Source organism: Coptis chinensis, chromosome 8 (genome assembly GCF_015680905.1).
Source record: "Coptis chinensis isolate HL-2020 chromosome 8, ASM1568090v1, whole genome shotgun sequence".
Classification (NCBI taxonomy): Eukaryota; Viridiplantae; Streptophyta; class Magnoliopsida; order Ranunculales; family Ranunculaceae; genus Coptis; species Coptis chinensis.
Window position 1 is genome coordinate 48,139,314 of NC_141463.1, and position 24,522 is coordinate 48,163,835.

The window sequence follows — 24,522 nt, forward strand, 5'->3', positions numbered from 1 at the left end:
TCATGAGATGAAGGAAAAGGGTAGGCATATCATCTAAATATGAATGACAAGAAGAAGTTGTGTAGCAAGGAGATTTTCCAGTACACTCACTATCCAGTCGATCATTATCCTACAAAAAAGTCTATTATCTTCCGCAACAAAACAGACAGAACGATCATTATCCTGCATGCTTGGTCATGGTCTTTATAGACCCTCAAGTCCTTGGTAAATCAATCTACAAGCTGCTAACCAAATGATTTGCTACCTGATCCACCGTCCTCATTCAAATTAACAGCAAAAATCTGCCGCCTTATGGGAGGGGTTTCAGATCCGAAGTACAGAACATTGAATATAGGAAGAAGAGAAACCCAGTGAGCCAACTTCTTCATGACAGACACCGGTACCTCTTCCAAAACTAACTGTCAGCTTACCTTAAACTTATCTGGGATTGCTACACAGCTATTGTAACGCTACCCTCCACTCATTCTCTATCTTTAAATGAAGTCAATGTTCAGCAGTTACAAGAATAGAAGTAAGCTCCGGCAGTCAAAAATTTACCTTGTCGGGATTAATCATAGTGATAATCTCCCAAACACCTCCAAAAACCAAGTGGTACCAATAAACTTGCACAAACAGAAACACGTAGATATCCGCAGAGGCCATAACACAGAAGAACTGCGTGACAAATGCAATTAGCTTACCAGCAATGAACCTAGGGAGAAATTGGTTACTTCTCTAATTCCATGCTCATTGCTTGACAATAACATAACAGAGGTATCATATTAATGCATACATCTTCTCTATCTGCAGTTGGTTGGTTGTACATTTTGTTTTTTCCAATCCTGCAGCTCTTACACAACAGGGGTTATCTCACTTAACCAGCAGACCAATACTTTCATACAGCTCGAAATATGGTATATAGGTCCATTTACGGTAGTTTATCTGGTGAAAATCAAAAAGTTGGATTCACATAATCGTTTGACCAGGTAATACTAGAGCACATCCTGCAAGGACTTTCTTCAACCCTATCATCTCAGCAGATGAATTTCAAACCTGTTTTGTTGCCATTAGAATCCATAAATTAACTTCTACCAAAACAAAACCTCAACATAGGTGTCTTTGGACACTGTTAAAATTCGGCTAGATGCTGCAAAGAAGATCACAACACTAAAAGCAGGTGAGATAAATTGTTAAAAGGTAAAAATAATCACGGAATGGGGGGGGGTGTACATTATGGACTGTACAAGACAGTTGACAGCAACTGTTGCCATAAAGAACAATTAGCCTATACCCACAAAGTTGACACATCCTTTTCTTTTTTCTGCTCGGTAGGTTGACACAACCTTCATCACCAGTTGTTAGTAATGGAAAGTATCCATGGTCATTTATGATATAAGTTTCAAATGCCTGAATAGATCAAACAACAACATGAGTGCAGGTTGGCAAGTAATCAATCACAACCCAGTTCTTGTTCCACTTGAATACAACAATCAGAAGAAAAATGCTTCATTCATGCAACTCAAGCCTACTGTGCCAACTTTTAGTTTGCTCTTCATTGCTCCTCATCTTCGACTGGATATTCTCAACATGGATTACAATTGCTTCTCAACTATGTATACAAACCCCAGTCACGCCATCCCTTATGTCATTAGGTTAATCATCAAAAAGTTAAAATCTCCGCCTCTTTGCTGAAGATACATCCTCGAAAGCAGCAGGAAGCCATCCCTGCTCACCATGTCTATAGTTTTCTTCATTTTCCTCAATACTTCTGGTCCTCCTAGAACCATTTCCAGATCGACTTTTCACCCGCCTCTCAAATTCTCTTTCCCTGAAGTTGCCTCTTTCATGAAACTCTTGATCAGCTTCTGGAGAAAATCTGTACGGTCTAGGACCTCCTTCAAAATGAAAATGGAACTTTTCAACGTCAGCAGAATCATAATGAGGCCTATAAGACCGGCGTCTGTCACCAGACATTCTTCTTCCTTCAGCAGCTCCATCATCCCTAATCTCATGAAATCTGTCAGAATGCATATGTCCAGCAAAATATTCATCATTCTCTATCCTCTCCCGAGGATCAATGATATTAAACCTCCTGGTGCCTCTTGGCAAAACTCTTCCAGAAGGACTTCTAGTAGATATGAAGGACCTTGGATTATCATGCTCTCTTGAAGCACCCATTTCTCTCATTCCATTGGATATCCGAGAAATACAAGGAGGGGATCCATGCCTTCTACCAGTTATATCTTCTGCAAAACAAGAACGTTGATGAGGAGATCTGATCCTCTTCACCCTGTAAAATGGTGGAGATCTGCGACGAATAAGCTCTGGACGTCCAAAACCATCTGGAGATCTTCTAGGTGAAGACCAAGGGCCAGGAGAACGTGTTCTGGATGGAGATCTTGACCGGATTCGAGGAATATGCAAATTCCTTTTTCTCTGGATAGGTGAAAAACTTCTCTCTCTCCGAACAAAATGATCATCAAATTGCTGATACTGTGCTTGGGTACGTGAATAGACATCATCCATCATTTCATCTGGTAAGCCCCTCATGAACTTCTTTTCCGTCCTCAAACCAATCATATTAGAATCAGCTCTACCAATACATCTATCTGGGCTGATGTCTCTTGCGGACCTGCGAATAATTTGGACACCATGTGATGCAGGCCCTCCTCTACCTCCAGGTGATCGCCTCCTAGAGGGTGGATCACGAAAATCTTGCATTTCATGGATCAGTGACTTTCTACTAGCACCTACAACTGTACCATTACCCTCCCGTGCAACCATAACTGCAGCTGCATTTTTAGTTCCAGATACTCTATAAGTGGTCGGACAATTAAAATTCTTTGTAGTAAAGTTATAGTGAGAGTCCCAATCACCATTTGTAGAGTCAAATCGCTTCTCTGACCTCCCCCTTCCATCCATATAATCTGCTCCGGTGTTTCCAACAGGTTGATCTTGGTTCCTTTGTCTTTCAAAGTTGTGCCTGCCATCTATAGAGTCTTCATCCCTAAAATAGCAACATCATAAAAAAATTAATGTGCACAAAAAAAAAAAAAAAAACACACAAACTCAACAATGACAACAAGTGGCATGTAAATAAAGAATATTACCTGTGTCCACGAGGATGCAATGCATCTCCACTACGTAGACAATCATTATATTTCTCCCTCCCAATCCGTGACGGTAAAATCCTTCTCATTCTACCTGGTGATAGACCACTCAAAGCTCGATCCAGATTAATGATCCTACTTTGGTTACCTCTACTGTTGACATCTTTAGTTGCTTCAGTTCCATTTACAACGGGTTCTGATTTGGACTCAACTGGAGAGTTTGTTTCCTCTACGTTAATACCTTTGACATTCTCTTGTTGACTTATTCTGCTGCCCTGATCATCTCCAGCAGAAGTTCCTGGGCTTGCACTAATAGCTCCAGCAGGCAACAATACCTTCCCAGAACCTTTAATGCCATCTTCCATTCCCGCGTGGTCTATAGGCACTCTTTGAGCAGCCATAACAAGTTTATTTTTTCTAATTCCAGTCGTTGGCAGTTCAACGGCCAACGTATCTTGCAAACACGTAACTTCACTTTGACATTGATCATGGTTATTACTATGTTGAACAATATTAAGTCCACTGTAATGAGAACTCTTTGCCTTGTGAGGATCTTCGACACTAACGACTCTGTTTTCAACATCAGACCAATCAACGCCATTGCCAGCAGCAGCAACAGAATCGTTATATTCCATATTGTTTGATACTCCACAATTAGCAGGTTCTATTCCTCCATCAGGACCTACAACATCTTCAGCTGCAGTATACAGCAATGGTTCTCGGACCTCACCATCTTCATATTCATCATCCTCACAACCATGACTTTTATTCATTAAGATACCAAATTTATGAATACCAAAAGCACGATTATTACTATCCGAATCATCATCCATATCAGAAGAACAATCATCTTGCATGTCATCAAATATGTTAAGCTTTTCATCCTCACTTCCAGTTACATCACTGTTCCCATGCACATCAAAACGAAGCTTATCTCCAGATAAAGTTATCGAGGACTTAAGACCAGTAACATCATGACAGTCTACACTTGGGATACCAGAAATATCGTCAGCTGCCGCAGATTCCAGGGCACCAGTATGCACCAAATCAGAAACCAAATCTAATGCAACTGCACTAACTATACGATTTTCTTCCTGAACAACTTCCACAGCAGAAGGCGTTACATTAGTACTATTAGGGATCTCGGAATTGCTTGATGCCTCTGCACTAGCTGACAACCCTAACGAAGTTGTACAAGACGGAGGAAGCAGTGTTACAGGATCTGCCATCTTACAATTAGGACCATCTAGAACACGCAATACCTCACTACTGCTTAGAAGCCTCTCCTTGTTACAACGGTAAACTTCTAATCGCCTCGATTTTTCTTCAGCCAATCTGAGAGACTCAAGTTTCTTCCCACAAACTGGTTCCAATTTCACATCTCCATTATTTACCGTTTTCAAGTTATTGATAATGTCGGATTGGTGGGGATCTAGGAAATACCCCACACCACATGGCTCAGACTTTACTGTCCTAGCCTTCATTAATTTCAAAGGGGTTTCTTTTACTACATGAGAGTCTAGTTTCGCACTCTCCTCACAGGGCTCGGATTTCACAGTCCTAGAACCAGCCAAATTCAAACTGGAGGAAGGTGGAACCATATTCTTGGACTTCAGTTTATGCGATAGACCACTTCTCAAATCTACCTTCAATGATCTATGAGAAGATTCTGCACCGAAGTCTGAATGGAGACCAGAAGATGTACTAAGAGACAAGTGCAGGAGAACATCAGTTTTAGGTTGTAGGTCCGGAGATGCAGACAAGCTAGACAACTTGGAGATGCCCTTGATCTGCTCAACTCTATTTTGTCCAGAAGCTATAGGAGATGCCTTTGATTCGCTACAAACAATCTTGTTAGAGTGTGTTGCACGGTCCCTATAATTCTTTCTATCTAAACCTACTTCATTAACTATATCTGAATGATTCATAGATCCCTCCCATGTGTCCATCATAGTATTCAAGTCCCAATTAGTTCTGTTAGTCTGTTGTTGACGAGGGCAGACAATATTTGAATCAGTACCTTGGTTACTAGAGGAACTACTTTGCATTTCAGTCAACGCTAGATTCCACAAACAGGGATCCAATTTTTCTTCCTCAAATATCCCTCCAATAAGTTTTTCAGTCAAATCTGGAAACGAACGTTCAACCTGCGGTATCTCAACTGATTTTGTCAAAAGATTACGCTCATCAATCTTTGTAACATTTCTTTCAATTTCAATTCCCATATCCTCTTCAACTTTCGGTTTAAGACTACTCTTTGGTGCCAACTGCAACTCAGTACCAACCATATCACATGCAGTCACATGTGTACTTTTGCAGTACAGTTCAGCCTCAGATCGCGGTGCTATTTCAATGTTTGCCTCCTGAATACCACATCCACAAGGATCACCCTTTCCTACCAATTCATCATTTCGTTCAGAAGAGTGTTCTCTAGTGTCCTCTTGCAAAGAACTCGGTATATTACCCGAGACTCTAGAAGCACTAGCAAGAATATCTTCAATTAAATATGATGGCTCCTGCTTGACGTTGGACACATGTTTCAGTGGTGAAACGGGGTCTGTTACCGGAGTAGGTGATGGCGACCGCATAACTGGGAACTTCCTCTTTTTAATGGGCACTCCCATAGTAAAATCACTAGACCGGCTAGTAAGGGTATTAGCCCCAATCTGCCAATAAAACCAACATATGAGACGAGTAGATCGTATAAACCAAGTGCTTACTTCCCATAATTTAAACAATAATAATAATAATAATAATAATAATAAAAAACCTCTTTTGGTCCAGATATCGGCATGTCTTCAGTAAATATTGATCGATTCCACTAAAATAAGTGGTATTGCTACTTTAATCACTCACTCTTTCACAGTTCAAATGAAGACCACCTGCTTCCATAAAATCAAATAATCAAATGAAACATCATGTTGTCTGGATAAGCAATCATGTCAAACGAATTGGATCCTGCCATGGCACATAAAAAAGACAATTCACCATGGCAAACACAAAATTTATTACATCATATGGATCTGATTGATAGGATTAAAAAAAAATTAATCAGATCTGATATACATAACAGTTGACTTAAAATCACACACAAAAAAAATCATAAAAGAGTGTCATTCACATAACAAAAACAAGTAAAATCAATCCAAACAATCTTAAAAAAAAAAAAAAAAATTCACCTTAATTATAATGACAATTTTGATGATGAATCCAACACAACCGTGTAATGAAATGGAAGAACCATGTTACAAAAAAATATTTTCTTCTTCCCTTCCTCTTAAAAAGTATATATATATATACTAACAATAAGGCAAAAAAAAAAACTATTAATAATAATAATAATAATAAATGATGGAGTGCACTACTTTTAAAGCTTGAGTTTTTGATTCGTTGCTTTGTTCCTTTACTCTAGTTGTAGGGTTTTCTTTTTATTATGTTCCAATTCTGATTCTTTCCTTGTTATTTATTATTTCCATGACGCGGTTTTCATTGACATTGACTTTTTACCCCCATCTACACGTGTCGATATTGTCTTTTTATTTAGTAGTTTGCTCGAATTAGCCGACACGTGTCTATAATTTTTTTTTTTTTTTGCTGTCGAGTTCTAGAAACGAAAACGGACGGAATGGCCAAGTTGGCAACCAATGGACCCCACCACTAGCTTAAAGTCTTTTTAGCTGGCCCACTCACAAACTACTACTTGATTTGATTTCCACAACACCACGCGTGATGTGACATGATTATATCTTAGCCACACGTAGGGGTGGTGAACTTGGAGCCGAGTATTATTAGTGCTCAGGCTCGAGCTCAACTCCATTGGTACACAAAAAGCTTGAGTCAATCTTGGGATGCACGTTTTAGCATACGAGCTTGAGCTCAAGCTTAATAAAAGTTAAAACTGAAAATGCAACAACTGTGGGCCACTAGAGAGGGCTTTGAACGTGCATAGAACAAAGAGTCGCCGTGCGGAACTGGCTGGAACTTACATGCCTGTGCTTCTCTTCCTTGCAGATATGTAACTGTTTCCAGGGGAACTATCTTAAAGAGGATACGAGTGCAGTTGGCTTCTGTTCCCACCGCAAAATCTTACCAAACACAATGCAAATTTAGACTTCTAATAGTTTGTGCAATGATAGCAAAGTTGCATCGTTTTTGGTAAGGGTTATGGTACTATCGAGTCTTGTACTCATACACTGTTTTAGTTAAAGATTCACTTCAAAAAGTCCACTACCAAATTTATACAGAGTGCGGCATCATTTTTGGCAGATCGCCATATACTTAAAGGAAGCAAACAAGGCTGCAGACTTACTCTCAGAATAAAATACAGTAGATGGTTGAGTTTATCAAAATTCGAACATAACAGTGAATGTTGTGCTCCAACTCTGTATCTTTGCTAGAATAGTCACTAAATAAAACAAAGCTTCAATTCACAGTGGTCATAACATATGATCACTATCTGAGAAAGCTGAATAGAACCAAGGTACCTGTGGAAGGGTCCATATAGGGCTACAAAACCACTGACTGCTCTAAGTTCCACGAAATCATAGTCAATCTGAACGCTGTCATATACCATGAGAATCAATTGTTTTCTTTTTCTGTAAAGATACTAAATTGAAACTTACCTAATCTAATTGATGACTAATATATTTGAGCACAGAAATCTTAATATTCAATTTTTTTATCTGTGTAAAGCAAATGCTTCTTCATTCCACATTACTTCAACCAGCCTTACCAAATAACGAGGTTACAAGAAAACTAGTGAAAAGAATGGTTGATATATGAAATCTGTCTTTAATTAACTGCTAACTCGTTCTTACGATCAGAAGTTCAATTTTTCTACCGTTAAACCTCCCACGTATCGTGAGAGTTTAATAAAAGGCTAACTGAGTGGAAAAGAAAATTATGTTAGTATCAAACAAGAAAGTTTTGGCGTTCAGCTTGGATGGACTCGCCACAAGTGTTGCCACTTTAAAATAGATAAGAAAGCTAACTGCACAAAAACTATCTAATTCCCCTTGAATGTAATCACCCAGTAAGCGTCTATGGACTTTTGGAGGCTATGATGGCCTAAGAATATATATGAATACAGGAAGTTCTATCAAATATCTACAGTTGACTTTAGCTACCATGTATGTTTCTCCTATTTTATATATATAAGGGAAGACATAGTTGCTCTCTAACCTCCATGGAGAGATGCAAAAGTTGAAGGTAACCCAAATAGCTATTTATCAAAAATTTACTCCAGCGTACTTCCAAACTAAGCGCACACATATCCAGACAACTTACTGAACCCAAGAAAAAACCTATTAAACTCAGCATTCCTTATATGAACAAAGCTCAAGCACAACAACAACCACTAATCAATGACATATCTATGAAGGAAGAGGTAACCATGGTACCACTCAGGAAGGACAACTACCTGCCACTTTCATGATTTGACACCCATTAAAAAGTTGAGCCTAGCATAAAAGTAAAGGTAGCATGATTTATGATGCGCATGAGCTCAGAGCCATGATCCAACATCTAAACCTGTCTTACTAAAGGATGTTCCTGGATGCTATGAACTACAAACCTCTTACTAAGGCTACACTAGAAACTGAAGTGGGCAGTGTCTGAGAAGTAAAAAGCCACAGATTGCGAGCCAGTTTCATAATAAGTCCATAAAATAACTTAACTTTGCAATATACCGAACTTTACAAGGAATAGTAAGCTTATCACGTCGAGAGATTCAGAGCTTCCAGTAACATATATTGAGTCGCCCAAAAAATGACTAGTCATCAGTATTGTAACAAAAGAAAATTGAAAAGTTTGCATGGCATGTACTGATCTATGGAGCCAACTTCCTGTACAAGCTATAGATTGATAAAAGTAGTTACCCAAGCACGCTGAATTTTGTGAAGTACAATATGAACCATGAGAAGAAATGCCAAAGTTCTAAGTAACCTCTACAAAAGCCTTAATAGTTAATACCTATTCTTGAAGGGTGCCTTTCTGGGAAATGTGATTACCTGGTTGGTTTCAGCATTCTCACGCATGTCAGGGACTACGGTAGCTGCATGACCAAAAGTGATCCTCACACTTTCTCCTCAACATGAATACCTGCAATGATCAGATGAAAAATGAGACACATGGCATTCGCATACAACACCATCATTTTGGGTAATCTTCTGACAATCATAGTAGCATTAAGCACATCAATAACGTACAGAACAACAAGGTCTACTACTGGCCGGCTTTGGCATTTGGAAAGATAACACTCACTACTCATATTCCTGTACAAATTTCATACCATCCGACCATCTTGGCATCCAAAAAGTATTCATTTACCAAGACCTTGTTGCCAAGCAACCTCTTTAAAGCATAGTAGCAAGAATTGAGACAGAGATTTTTTAAACAAATCGAGAAATACGGAGCCTTAAGCCTTTCCCATTATATGCTTCATTTAGGTAGTCAAAATAGAGAAATAGCCAATGGATACACTTTTTTTCTTGAAAATCATTGACTTTGACGGATATTTTCCCAAAAAAATCTTTACAAAAAGTTTTTACCTTCTGATTATGGAGCTCATAGAGTCAAGCAACCAATGTCTGTTTCTCACTGATTTCCAAGAAATTGCAGTGCCTCCACAAGTAAAAATATACCCAGTTTGTGAACGTGCCTTATGAGGATCAGAAAGGTATCCAGCATCCACTGATCTGCATATCCCATCAATTGTGACCTACTAGTTAATTCCTTTGAATAAAACAATCCTAGGTCAATGGTTCCGCGTAGGTAACAGAAGATGTGTTTGATGCCAGTCCAATGCCTTAGAGTTGGTGCGGAACTGTATCTCGCTAGTAAGTTCACTGAGAATGCAATATCTGGACGTGTACAACTTGCCAAATAAGTTAAAGCACCAATTGCACCAGCATATGGTAATTCAGGACCCAAAAGTTGTTCACCATCTTCTTTTGGCTGGAAAATATCAGTTTTAACATCAAGTGACCTGACAACCATGGGGAACTCAATGGGTGAGCTTTATCCATGCTGAATCTCTTTAAAATTTTCTTAGTGTACGTTAGTTGATTGATGACGGAAGATTCCATCGTTGAGATGTTCGATCTGCAGACTGAGACAAAATTTGGTTTTTCCAAGATCCTTCATCTGAAATTCTTTCTTTAAGAATTCAGCAGTTCTTGCTAACTCTTCTAGAGTTCCAATGAGATTCAAGTCGTTCAACATATACTGCAATTATTGCAAATCCCTTTTCAGATTTTCTAATAAACACACATGGACATATGGGATCATTAACACATCCTTTTGCAGGAGGGTGGACGTTCAAACCACATTCATCAAGATTGTTTTAACCCATATATGGATCGATGTAAGTTTATGGAATACATGTTACCGGGATGTGCTTCAGGTACTTTGAATCCTTCATATAAATATTTGTATTTAAGTTACCATACAAATATGTTGTAACGACATCATAAGACGCATATCAAGCCCTTTTGAGGTTGCCATACTAATTAAGAAGCGAAACAAAGTTGTGTCCATAACAAGTTAGTAAGTCTCATCCACGCCTATGCTTGGTTTCTACAAGAATCCCTGTGCAACAAGCCTTGCTTTGTATCTAACAATTTCACCTTTTTCATTACGTTTTCCACACAAAACCCATTTATGACTTCTGGTTTAACGACTTCTGGCTTTAACTTTAAGACTACTAGTCCAAATACTTCGCGTTTTGCTAATGAATCTAGCTCTGCATGGATTACTTCTTTCCATTTTGGCCAATCAATCATAGCTTCTTCTACACTCTTCAAGAGTTAGTGGATTAGGATCCTCTTTGTCATTTATAATGGCAAAAACTACAACGCTAAATGTATCGTTTACGTCAGTTTTCTCATGATCCCACTTTTTTCTTGTACAGACATAGTTGATTGAAATCTCTTCATTCACAGGTACCTGCACCTCTTTTGGGGTTGTTTGTGTACAAGTCATAGGTCTAGTAGCTACTTTTAAAGTCCGTTGTACGGGTGTGGTCTCTTCAGGAGCACCAACTACTTCAGGAGCCAATTCTATTTATCCTCGATTTTTCCTCTTTCGGAGAGTTGTATCTTTTGCACCTAATGATCTGCCACGCTTCTGGCATATCTTTGATTCATTTGTTGCGGGTGTAATGGGTTGTACTTAAAAATAGTACTATTTTTCCTTCACACAGATTTTTCCCACAAGGTTTTTCTGGCAAGGTTTTAATGAGGCAATATACTTAGAAAAGGTGGACATCCAAAGGAGAGTGTTATAATTTATAGGTCGGCCTAATGTGGTTGCCCACCATGAGATCTATCACTATGTACGAAGAGAATATGTTATGTTACCTAATGTAAGGAGATTACATATGTTTTCTATTGTAACTTTATATCTTGGAAGATGTTACCTCATCTATATATTATGAGCAGTGAGATAATGGACCTCCTCCAAGATATATAGTTACAATAGGAAACGTATGTAATCTCCTTACATTAAGTAAGGTAACATATTTTCTTTATAGATAGTGATAAACCACATGGTGGGTAGCTACATGGGCCGACCCTTAGATTATAACACTCCTCCTTGGATGTCCACCATTTCTAAGTATATTTTGCTTCCTTGCCAGAAAAAACCCTGTGGGAAAAATCTGTGCAAAAAAAAATCATTAAAACCACCATGAAGTCTATCACTATCTATGAAGAGAATATGTTACGTTACCTAACGTAAGGAGGTTACATACGTGTCCTATTGGAATTTTATATCTTGGAGGAGGTTATCTCATTTATATAAAGGTAAACCTCCTCCCATTATCTTACTACTCTTAATAAGAATTTCTCTCTTACTCTCATATATTGAACTTCACTCATTTGCATCATTATTGAGTCGTACTAAAAAGCATGATACCTTGGGGGAATTGCTTCAACTTTGGCTCGTTCATTTATTGAATTGGGTGGCGATTGTGGAACTTTGGAAACAAAAATCTTAAACTCTATCAAATGCTTAAATGGTTCAATTATGCACTTGCAAAGGGTTCTAGTTTTTAAAGCACGAGACTCTCTGAACTTCGGGTGGTAACTTAGTTCTTCCCACTATCTCCAAACCCATCTGCACTAGTACATGATCAATTCTGACCAAAGTACAAGATCAATTTTAACCAAACTCGACAAAGAATATGGTAAGTTGCACCTTAGTCAAGTTCAGGCACAAATATTTTATCGCTCTCTTTGGGTATAATATGTATAATATTATGATCCTGCATTTCTCTATCTTGAACTTATTTTTGGAAATGGTATAATGAAACTCGCTCAATGAAGAACACTTTCTTTTATATCTGTGCCGAAAAGACGCATTCTCTCATCAGAATAGTTAGGTAACTCTAAAAGACAACTTGTTCACACGTTAACGAGGAGCCCCTTAACCATTTCAACATTCAAAATTCTTTTATTGTCTTTTTAATGGGGTTATGATCCAAAGAGGGTATTCTCACTTAAAATATGTGAGGGTCCATCAGTAACCAATACCTTTGCATTGAAATACACGATACTTAATTACATCATTTTGCTTAAGTATCATGTATTTCAATACAAAGGTACTAGTTATTGATGGACCCTCACATATTTTAAGTGAGGTTGCCATCTCTGGATCACAAACCATCAAAGAAACAAGAGTTTTGAATGTTGAAATGGTTAAGGATTGCCTCCTCAACTATGTGAACGTGTTTTATTAGCTATAATATTATAACAAGGGGAAGCATCTTTGTAACGCCCGTATTTGTAATTTGTATTTATTTATTTATTAATTAATTATTATTTTTATTTAAAATTTGTTGGATTGGATTTGGGATATGTGGGCCTGATTTCTGTGTTGGGATTAGATTTCAAAACCCAGGTATATATTCATATTTTTTTCCAGAGAATAGGGTTTTTAGAAAAAAATAAGATAAAATGGAGGCGGAGATAAGGAAACTCGATTGCTAGAGAGTGGAGCGCAACGATTCGAATTGGGAGGGATTCGTGGAGCTTTTAATTAATGTGAGTAGTTATAATTTTTTTTAGTTTTCATCGAAGCTACGGGAAGAAAAAAAAAAGAAGCTATATATGTTTTTGATCTGTTTTTCTTCTGTTCATTTTTTGTACTGTTTTTCTATGTTGTTTTCCTCTCATCTGTTAAATGGTTAACTCGTTAAACGTTAGGTATTATTTTTCTTAATTACTAAAACTTTGGAAGTAGGATTCGTTGGAACTGTTGGACTGCTTGAACTCCGTAGGTCGTTAATAGTGGCGTGAGCTCAGGAATCGTACTGTTTTCTTTAACTTATTTTTGTTGTTGTTTTGTTGGATTGTTGTTGATTGAATTGTGGTTGGGGAAGGGGGATCGAGTCGTTGGTTTATGGGGCTGTTGAAAGCTTTGAATAACTATTAATGGCGGACGAGATGTCGATACAATTTTGAGGAAGGGTTGTTGATCAAGGAATTGAGGTTTTTGATTTATTAAAGTATTAGGGGTTTTCGCAGGGAGTCAAACCGGGGGTATGAGGAAGTGAGTAGTGGTTGATCCGGTGGTGGCTGGTGGCGTAGGGGAGCTGCTGGCGCTGGTGAGGGTGAGAGGAATTGAGTTTTGTGGGTATCGGAAGTTGGGGTTTTTCACGAGGGTCAAAACCGCTGGATTGAAAAGGAGGAAGGAGGAGAGTTGGTGGCCGGAATTCGAGCTGGAGGTGGAGTAGAAGTGCTGATGAGATGGGGGAGACGATACTGTTGGTGTGGTTGGGCTTGGGGCTTGGGCCTTAGATTGTTTAGTTGTTGGGCCGAAATCTTAGTTTGTTTCTTTGGCCCAGCTCTTTTTGTTTTGTTTTGGGCCAGTTTCAAATTAAGTTTTGGGCCAGTTTCAGTTTAGTCTTTGGGCCAATTTCTTTTATTTCTTTGGGCCGAACCAATTAAAGTTTTGGGCCAGTTTAAGTTTCATTTTTTAGTTGGCTTGGGCCGAAATCAATTAGCTTTCTTTGGGCCAGTTTCAAGTTTGTTTTGGGGCCGGTCCATATAACTTAATATAGATCCAAATGGAGTCTTTAAATATTTGGACTTTTGGGCTTTGATTGTGGACTTTTGACTGTTTAATTGTGCTACGTTTTATGTTGTAAAGTGTATGGACAAATCAAATGCTAAAATGCTATGGAAACTTGTATAAATTTGTTTGTCATTATCTAATTAAGATTGACGTGAGTAGTGTGTAAAACATATAAATATTGGCACGTAACAAGAGGGGAATTCTTATAAGACTTAGATATATACGTTTTTATGAGTATTAAACTACATACGGACTTAGATTCATGGACTTTAGTTTTGGGCTTTTGACGGTTGATTAGTTTGATTTAACTTGTGATTTGGACTCGAATAATTATGCATGATATTTGGACTTGAGTTGTTCTTTCTTTTTAAAGTCATTTCATTTTGACATTGGTAGAATGGACATATAATTTTATTATTTATTTACTATTTATATTGTGCACAAATGGAAATAATACGTGCCTTTGATGGGGAATTGAGTTCACATAAATATATTGAATGAATACGTTACATGATTGATTACTATTATGAGTTGCTACTTAAATGAATTGTAGTATTTATGAAGGCTTGAGATATTCCATATGGTGTAGTACAAGATATGATTGGCACGTGAAATAATAAGTTTTAAGATTTGATATAGAGATGCTTGAATATCGTGCAATGAATAGTATTGGCACGTGATAATGTGGATTTTATTATAACGAAACGTTGAGCTTCATCTGATTAAATTAAGTATAATCGCATGAGATAGAACAAGAATTATTATTGAGATTTTCCAAATATAGTGGCTTAGTGCAATAATTTATTTGGCACGGGATAGAGTGAAATGGTTATGAGATACTAATGTATGACACCTGAATAAATTATGTAACGAAAATCCTAGACCTAGTTACCACAACTCATGTGATTTGGCCCTTGTGATGGGCGTATGTGATATGATTGACCCTCCTGGCGTTTCAGTGAATCTAAATGGCCTTTCGGCGTAATTTGATTGATTGCCCCGGCGTTTGGTGAATCTGAATGACCCTTCGGCGTGGCGAATAGTGGCTTGATTATTTTGTTCGCAAAATTAGAACAAGACGCGATATTTTTATGCCGAATAGTGGCGATCACATAATGACTTTAGTGTGAGGGGTTACTTGGTATCGCGATATCCCGCTTTAGGATAGCTACGCACGAGTGGTTCATTATGTGAGGGAGGCATGTGGATGTACATGTTCGGCGGGAAAGCGATTGTGGTAGCCGGGAAACTAGGTAAGACATAGAGACGGCGTGATTCTAGACACTTAAAGAAACTTTAAACAATAATTGTAATGATATATCAAAGTGTACGTTACATCTATAATAAATGATTGATGGTGGTTGTGAAATTTGGTTCAATGAGATGATTGGAATTAGGTATATGATATGCTTGTTTTATTGTAATTTATGTTGCATTCACAAAGGTTTTGCGTAAGGGTGGGTTGAATTGATTATATATCGCAGTGTGACCCACTCTGTGATTTGGCTTACACCAGTGTAAGTATAAAGTAAGTTTTAGTTTGGTTATTCTATTATTAGATACTGATTGATCTAGTATGCGGTTTGAAGTTAAAAGCCTCGGGAGGAACTAAATGCCTTATTATTATTGAGTTGGAAGCTAAAGCCCTCGATGGAGGAACTACACTACCTTTAATTATTGTAATTAAGAATGTTGTATTAGCTGTTGGAAGTCAAGGCGCCTCGGTGGAGGAACTAACTGCCTTATAGATTGTGTATATATATATGTATAAGTATATGTTGTACTTTAGGGCTACTCACACCAGTATTGTTTATAATGCTGACCCGATTTGCATGTTTACTTATAGGGTGTGTTCATTAAATGAACATAGTTGATAAGTCTTGACAGGATTAGTGTTGAAAATAGTTGGTTGCTGCTTGTGGTTTGCATTAGCGTCGCATTCAGGATATGTTTTGTTTTCCCTTAAGGTGTAATAGATTTTAGTTGAGACAAATGTTGTTTTGTATTTTCAATTGTAATTATAATTAAAGAGGGTTGAAAGGAGATTTGTAACTTAATCAAATTTGTGAATTTTTGTAATGAAGAGGACTTTTGTTTATTTGAAAATATTTATTGGTTTTTAATTATCTGCGTATTTAAACTGTTTATGGGTTTTTGGGAGTTGAAAGTGCATCACACCTCGAAAATCGAAGAGTCGGAAACAAATATTGTTTTCCCGAATTCTGTCGAAATTCAGAGTGTGACAATCTTTTTAGCTATATTTTTAGGAACAAATGTAAAAGAAATACTTCTTCATTGAGTTTACAACACCAATCCCAAAAGAGAGTTCAAAAATGAAAAATGGAAGATCAACACATAACCAAAGACAACGATACAATATTTTCTAGAACTTGAGTAAGGCACAACTTACCACAATGTTTCTCTAAGTTTCATTATAATTGATCATATACAAATGCAAAAGGGTTTGTAGAGGGTGGAAAGACTAACTTACAACCCGAAGTCCAAAGAGCCCCATGCCCCAGAAACTAGAACTCGGGTGAATCGTTGAAACATTTAGGAGTAGGACTTTTGTTTCCAAAGTTCCACACTCGCCACCCATTCCATTTTCATTCGATTTGTACTTCATTCTTAATTCAATAGAAGGCCACGCCAAAATTGGAGCCATGTCCACCATAGTATCATGCTTGGTACTACAAGTATTTCAAGATTTGATCATTTTTACATTTGAAGGCCTCCAACATGACAGTTGATGCATTATTAATATCAAAAAATAAGATCATTTTCTAAAGGAAACATGGCATTGGCAGTTGGAAGGATGCAACCAAATGGAGTTAAAATTAGCACATTTGTGAGATGGTGCTAGGAAATGGAAAGATGGTCATGATTTCATAACCTGGCACCATGTTGAGTGGTTTGATTCTAGGACATTTGCTTGATGAAAGACTAATGATGTTGAGTTTCTCGACGATAATGTGACCAATAATTTGGAACCAAGATTGTGGGCAAAATGGGGGGTTCCACTCTCTAGTGCATGGACGTAGACATTATCTAAGTGGCATTTCACGTTGTACCTAGAAGATTTAAAAAATTGGAAGTGGTTGGGTGTGAGGGAAAAAGTTTCCTGGTGTATTCTAAAAATAGTAATACTTAGAGCAGGCCAATACATAAAGGTCTGGATACTAAAAAGTAATTGTGTTGTTATGGATTCGACCTGAGAATGCCTGCACATAGATATTATATCAACACCGCCAGTGGATGTGGTGGATATGAAATCCATGTATATTGTGGTTTTGGGCGGGGAACAAGTTCCTTGGTGGAATTTAGATACGAGAATAGATGTTCGTAATTGTAATACCAAGGTAGACTATTCTAAATGCGGCTGCCTCCCAAAGTATTTTCAATTTGCGTCTGATTTCATCCGATCTGAGTTCTGCAAGGACAACCAAACCTAGTTGGCATGCTGTTATTTAAACCAGTAGATATGGTGTTTTCGTTTTTCGTAATCTCTCAACTTTTTAAGAATTGATGGTCTCTTGGCTATATTTTGACCAAGTTCTAGTTGTCTTGTCTTCCTTTTGTAGAAGGACAAAGATTTTCAAAAGCTACAGTTTTCTGACTTTCATAAGCACTAATCTCAACAATCAACTTGGATTTTGAGATACTCGAGTCCAGTTCGATGTTTTCAAACATCGACTCATCTTTACTACCAAGGTTTTCATCATCCTTGAAGAATTCACTATCTACTACCTCCTCAGATTCCATCCTGTTACACTATCAGCAGTGTCTGCTAGTAATTGAAAGGCAATAGACACGGGGGGAGAAGATATAAACCTTATTATCTTCTATGGAAATTAGTGTGAAGATCGTTTTGAGCTGCTTTGTTAGCTTCTTGCTGATGTTGTACCTCTTGAAATTTTTCATGGCTTCCTGATATGGGATCCCCTAACTCATTTCTCAAACAACGTTTTTTATCCTCCTCAGGCGTAATTGACAATCCATAGCTGAGCCTTTTACCCAGATTTTGCTCCTTAGGTTCTCAAATGCCTTAACTCTTCAGTAACTTGGGACCTTAGGAGCCCATTCTGTCTTGCAGGCCGAGAAGCAGGCATCTAGCAGTTGCATGACAAACTCTACTGCAAGGTGAGGAAGAGCATGAATTTCAAGGGTATTCAACTCCAATTTCAGCCATGTTACCATTGAATAGATCATCTTCCAAAACTGAAGGTAGATTATCATTGTTACCATTGAATAGATCATCTTCCAAAACTGAAGTGAATTAGCATTGCAACTCACTTCCACACAAAACTAGAAGAAACTAATTAGTCTATTATCGGAATCTTAGTTGTTGTGTCATCGTATGCAAATAGGTTTACCAGTTAAGCTAGCCAAGATGCTAATCGCGGCCTCTCTCCAGAGTTGCTTAGGGACACTCTCCTTCCTCGAAATGGGTATGGTTTCTAACATCCTTGTTTGTTTCTAATCTTCCTCTGTCTGTGGCTGAACGACAAAGACTCTACCTGTAAAAAATGAGGAAGCGCTTCCAAAATCATCTGCATATCCTCTTCTTCATAAGATTCTGCTCATTACTATTTCATAAAAGCCTTTTCTTCACCGCTGCTTCTGCAAAACCTCTTTAATCGGAGGTTGCAGTGACCTCTTTGCTATGAATGATCTGATCAGATAATCTCTCCATTCTCCTGTACCTGGCTTAATAATATCATATGGAACTTCAACAACTTCATCCTTAAATAATGAGAGAGATTGTGGAATGCAATTGGATTTACTTCGATTGAAGAGAACTCCAGGAAAGTGAGGATTGCTATATATTTTCTTTGTCCAGACTGGTAAACTCTCGTTCCACAGTGTTACTAAAAGCTATAGAATTCTAAACTTACCCGAAAAGACATGAAGATGGCATATGAGCTCATCGCCCACGAAATTATGGATTGCATTGAGGTAAGCAGGGAAGGGGGAACTTTGAAGACCGTTACACAACTTCCCAGATAATAGTCTATAACTTAGAACAAGAAACTAAATTGGGAATCCAAAAAAGACTACAACAGTAAGAAAAACACTTAGCATAAAAGAAATCCTTCTCCTCTATCCGTCTTGACAATATCAAATGGAACTTCAGCAACTGCATCTTTTATAGAACAGAAGAATAATGAGAGAGATTGTAGAATGCAGTTGAATTTACTTCAATCAAAAAGAGAACTCCAAGAAAGAGAGGATGGCCATATTCTTCTTTGCCCAGAGAGGCAAAGAATCGATCAAGTGTATGGTTACAACTTACAAGCTAAAGAACTCTGAAGGATCAGCAGATCTGGAAACAGCGGTAAAAGGAAGAGGAGTAGGTGGGAAAAAGGAACACCAGAGCCCAAGGACAGAAATATTTCTCTTTTGTATCTTCCACATGGTCACAGATTAAGTAGATCTGTCGACTCTACTTATCCAACAACTTGCTTGAAAAGAAATGTTGTTGGCTTATGAATCTCATGCACCCAACAATATCGCAAAAGGTATGAAGCTCCTTAGTCGATTACCTACAGAAGTGAAAAGACACCCAACTCTTAAGTGAACTCACCATGGCGACTAGAACATACCAAGTGGAAAGTCGACCAAATGCTTCATGCCACAGCTGACAATAATTAAACACGAGATTCCTCTACTTCCCAAGATTATGTGCGATAAAACTACGCTCCAAAGCAGCACACCACACACACCCCAAAAAGAGGAAATAAGATACTTTGACTTTCCTAATCAAAGTACCCAAATGGAACAAGAGACTAAAGTGGGCATTCAAGAAAGATTACACAAGTAAAAAAGACTAAAGTGGGCACCACCTTCTCTTATCACGTTGTTGTAAAACAGGAGGTAAGACATCTAATTATAAGAGAAGCTAGACATAGATTTCCCAATCGTTCAAAGCTCTACACATCTCCAAAATCCAAATTATGTCATCTTCAGATCTGACCATGCAAACCAAGATAGCTTTTCATTGGAAACCAGATAAACCAAACAATAAAAGGTGAAGCCGTGGCAAAGGTCCAACTATCCCATCATCTATCAGGTATCAACCCAAGGGAGAATCTTGTCGCCAGCCCTAACATTGTACCAACTATTAAAGACCAAGAGATGAAACTAAGAATACATCCCCAAGCTCCACACCATAGCTACCCCAGTTCCCCTATGGCAAGAATTACAAGGAGAAAGTATTTAGTTCTCGATATGGAGGAAACATCTCATCAATCAATCGAGTGACTCCTACGAAGTATATACAAGGCATCACCAAATAGATGGATAAAATTTCCCCCAAGTCAATATATTCACTATATTTGAGAAATATGGTACCATTACACTATCTTTTGTAATTAAAAATTAAAGCAAAAGCACTTAAAAACATATTGCTCGGAAAATTTTAAGAAACTATAATCTACTAGTTGTTAGAAGCGGAATTTGTTAGTAAGAGAAATATATAACAATTATACTGAAATAAAACCATAAATCACATCACAAGATAAAATAATAAATTGAAAAGAAAAACTTATCGAAAGCCAAAGTAACTGAGGCACATGCTAAAAATTGTCCAAAGGTGAATTACGTCCCCACACTTGGGCAAGTGATGTTGCAGGGTTTTCAGTAAACGTCCACCCCCTAGGATTCAAAGGATCCAACTCAAGTAAGGCAACATTGCAACTACTAGAGCTCTGACAAACTCAAGAAATGGATTGTCCTCAACTCAAAAATTATACCACATAGAAAGATATTACAAAGAAGAGTTTCTCTAAGCTCTATTCTCATAATGAGAAGAAAACACTTTTTAAAGATAATATAATCAATTCTCTATAAGTAAACCACATAAAAATCAATAGGAGTTGCAAAATTGATTAGCTACACTTAATGTGATAAACTTAAAACCGAAAATAAGTTATAAAATATAAATATGAGTTAACTCAATATAAATAAACGTTAAAGATATTTAATATAAATAAATATCTAACAATTGTCACAAGATAAAACCCACCGAAATGAAAATATCATCAATACTCTCATAAAACAACAACACATAAACAAATGATTCCCATAAGGCCACAATCCATAGGCTAAATGCACAGAAGATAAAATATGTACTAAATTAAGTTACTCACCATATGGTCTAACTAGCCGAGGAGCACTTTAAATTCCGATTAAAATTCTCCAGCTCCTGCGAACGGGCACCATAAACCGCTTTTATAGAATCTCTACAACAGCTGCATGCTTCCTTGTTAAACTTTTTCTTATCAATTCCATACAATGTCTCAAACACACTAGGCTCCACACGACAAAAATATGGACGTTCTATAAATATAAACAAAACAGTAATAAATAACAAAAAAATTAGTATGCAATAAAAAATGAGGATGGGCATGTTGTACGTACCATTATAAATGGAGCAAGTACGTGTGGACTTATTTAAGTGTATGCACCAGCCATCTGGTCCAACCATGGTTTTATATAGCTCAATGTCGGATGGGTTCTCGAATATTTCTTCGGGTGTAGCGAAAGAAGGAGATTTAACTAGCTTGCAACATGCACCGCAGTTTTGCACACATTTCCAAGGTGGGTCTTCTTTTCTCTTTATATTTCCGAAGCCAATGGTGCTGGGTGGGTTTTTTGCTTTTGACTTTGACTTTGGTGGCTTTGCTGCTGCATGTATTGTGGTGATAGAAATTGCTTGAGACATTTTGAGGAGTGGAGAGAGGTGCTCGTTTTTTTTTTTTTTTTTTTGGTGCTCGTGTTTTTTTCTTGCTCTATCTTACGTTTTTGTTTCTTTGTTTTGGGTTAAACTAATGGATATTGTGAAACCCGGCCCAGCTTGTTTTAAAGAAAATTTGAAGCCCATAGAAATTGAACTTGAGAAAGTTGAGACTTGAGAGAGGTCAAGAAGAAAATAGGAAGTAATTTAATTTGTTTGAAGGGGAATTTTTTTGGTTAATGTTATGTAGTAGAAGGGCAGAACCGCAGAAGTTGTTAGAAATGACTTAGGGTGTGTTTGTTAACTGGCAAATGAGGCTGGCTAATTGTATTTTCCCACTAGAAGTATCATTTGCTAGTGTTTGGGTGTATTTAAGAGCCCTGGCAAACACTATTTAGAATTAGCCAGCAAATCAAATTATCCCACTATAAGTGGGAAAATAGAAAACACCTCCTCCTAAAGTTGAATTAGTCACCCGATATTTTCCCACTATGGTAGGAAAATAGAAACAACTCTCTCTCGATCTCTCTTTTTCACTACCAATAGAAACAACTTTCCCACTCGATCTCTCTTCTCTCTTTCTCACTGCCGCCTCTCATCAACTCGCTCTCTTTTCAGGTATACTCTCTCGCTCTCATCTCTCATCTCTCATCTCTTCTCTCTCTTCTCTCTTCTCTCAATCTCTTTTTTCACTATTAATTGATTAGTGGGTGTTGTTTTTTGTTCTTGTTTGATTTTTGATTTTTTTTTTATCAGTGATTTTTGGACTTCGTTTAGTCATTTCTTCAATGTATATGGAGTCGAGTCATTTCGTTTAGTCATTTTGCACTTTGGTCTGAGAGAGCAGACTCCTTTTTCACGAACTAGAGCCGCTTTGTTCCTGTCATGGATAAGTTCAGCAAGCTGGGGAACATAATGACCTGAGAGTAAAAGTATTCGGGAAAAGAGAAAAAGTGAGTTTTAACTTTTAAGCAACACCATACCATCATTAATTTCATTTTTTAACTGCTGACTGGTGGGAGCACTCGCCACCAAATTCGCAGCGGATTTGCAACTTGAGGGAGGAAAAAGACATGTAGACAAAAGGGAGTGTGTGTGTAGAAATTTGAGTTAGCCCCTCTAGCAGCACAAAATCTCGCCTCGACGATTTGTGGATAACAAGAAAATCTCTCACCTATAGAGAAAAATTACTACAATTCAATGATGAACGTAGAAGGAAAATTCCTTGCACACAAGCAAATTGATAAAAATTACAGACTGCAGTCTTTTGTTAAACCTGCCTTCTCGTATTGAATGATGTACAACCAATAACTTGAGAGTGCAAATGATGTAACTCATGTACTTCCTCAACTCACGTGTTTTTCAGTGTGGCAACTTTCTCTGATTCCTAGTCGTATCACTGCTATTCCTATGACTCCTGACCCATTACCTATGCTAGTTGTGATCTTTACAATGATTCTCACCATTTTCATAGCCAACGCTCAATTTTATGCAATCAAGATTCAAGACAATGATTCTTCTTTAGTTCACCATACATGTGTGCTTATATGTTTTTACTAGCGCACTTATCTGCACCTTCAGTACCATACAGTCACAGATTGGTAAATTTCGTGTTGCACACTTGCACGGAAAAAGAATAATTTGTTCTAGTGGAATGACATTTGAGACTCAGAATTGGTTCAATTTGTTTTATGAGTAATAACCTCGTTAGTTCTCCTTTATGATTCAGGAGATTACTGTTACCTGCATTCGTCCCCTATAATATTTCTTCTACATTGTTCATGCATGTATGTTTGTATCAATTTGTTTGTTTCGTTAATTGAGTACATGAATTTGTATACTTCATTATTTTTTCTTTTTCTTTTTGAGATATTGTAGAATGATTACCGAACGTCAGCGTAGGTTAGTGACATTTCTACTTATAGTTATAAGTGCATATATGATGATGACATGGTGGTATAGGAGAATGTATATGGGGAGGTATAGGCCTAGGCGTAGGGCTCCCCCCACTCTTATTAGAGGTCCTCGTAGGAATTGGGATCAAGTGCGGAGAACTGTATTGGGTAGGATGTATACAAGCACTGACAGATTTTGCCACGAGCAATTAAGGATGAGGCGATCAATGTTTCGTCGCTTGTGCACTCGTTTGCATGGTCATGGTCTACGTGAAAGCAAACATGTTACATTGGAAGAGCAAGTTTCCCTATTTCTCAACACTGTTGGGCATGACATGCGTAATCAGAATGAAACATTTCAATTCTTCCGTTCAGGAGAAACAGTTCACCGTTATTTCCATCTTGTATTGGATGCAATCCTTTATTTATTCAGAGAGTTAGTAACAAATGCTACCGCTGATAACTCTCCTCGCGAGTGTACCAACACACATCATTGGCATTGTTATTTCAAGGTCAGTCAACTTTTTAGAAAATAGATAAGATCATTCTGATTTCAATGTTTAATAGTTCAATAAATATTTATGAAGTTTTTTATGTTAGGATGTTGTGGGTACGGTTGATGGTACACACTTTCCAATCAATTTACCACTAGCGCAACAGGCTAGGTATCGTAATAGGAAAGGTGTCGTGACCCAAAATGTGTTAGTAGCTTGCACATTTGACATGAGGT

At 37.6% G+C, this 24,522-nt stretch overlaps 2 protein-coding genes across 5 annotated transcripts; both read right to left on the bottom strand.

Moving 5' to 3' along the window:
* Positions 1-1,157: 1,157 nt before the first annotated feature.
* On the bottom strand, positions 1,158-9,178 carry LOC147481746 (uncharacterized). 4 transcript variants are annotated; one of them, XM_086581124.1, is made up of 5 exons: positions 6,269-6,519; positions 5,860-5,971; positions 3,090-5,755; positions 2,856-2,986; positions 1,158-2,771 (listed from the first exon to the last, which is right to left on the bottom strand). In XM_086581124.1, the coding sequence occupies exons 2-5, from the start codon at positions 5,881-5,883 to the stop codon at positions 1,648-1,650; spliced, it is 3,945 nt and encodes a 1,314-aa protein (XP_086437250.1). In that variant the 5' UTR covers positions 5,884-5,971; positions 6,269-6,519; the 3' UTR covers positions 1,158-1,647. The 4 variants fall into 4 exon arrangements, with proteins under 4 accessions (XP_086437250.1, XP_086437249.1, XP_086437247.1 ...); XM_086581123.1 differs by lacking the exon at positions 6,269-6,519 and adding an exon at positions 9,098-9,178 and having other exon boundaries at positions 1,158-2,986; XM_086581121.1 differs by having other exon boundaries at positions 1,158-2,986.
* LOC147481747 (zinc/iron-chelating domain protein) lies at positions 8,815-23,646 on the bottom strand. Its single transcript, XM_086579024.1, is given in 5 exon segments — positions 8,815-9,188; positions 21,311-21,500; positions 21,582-21,805; positions 21,807-21,952; positions 23,641-23,646. Coding segments are annotated over 4 exon segments (558 nt in total). The 3' UTR covers positions 8,815-9,188; positions 21,311-21,318.
* Between the last annotated feature and the right edge of the window lie 876 nt (positions 23,647-24,522).

Excerpts from the sequence above, each read along its gene's own strand:
- LOC147481746 (XM_086581123.1), bottom strand. The coding sequence starts at position 5,883 with ATGCCGATATCTGGACCAAAAGAG. Across the intron at positions 5,756-5,859 it reads CGATATCTGGACCAAAAGAG|ATTGGGGCTAATACCCTTAC; the intron begins GTTTTTTATTAT and ends TTTTATTGGCAG. Across the intron at positions 2,987-3,089 it reads TTGCATCCTCGTGGACACAG|GGATGAAGACTCTATAGATG; the intron begins GTAATATTCTTT and ends TTGCTATTTTAG.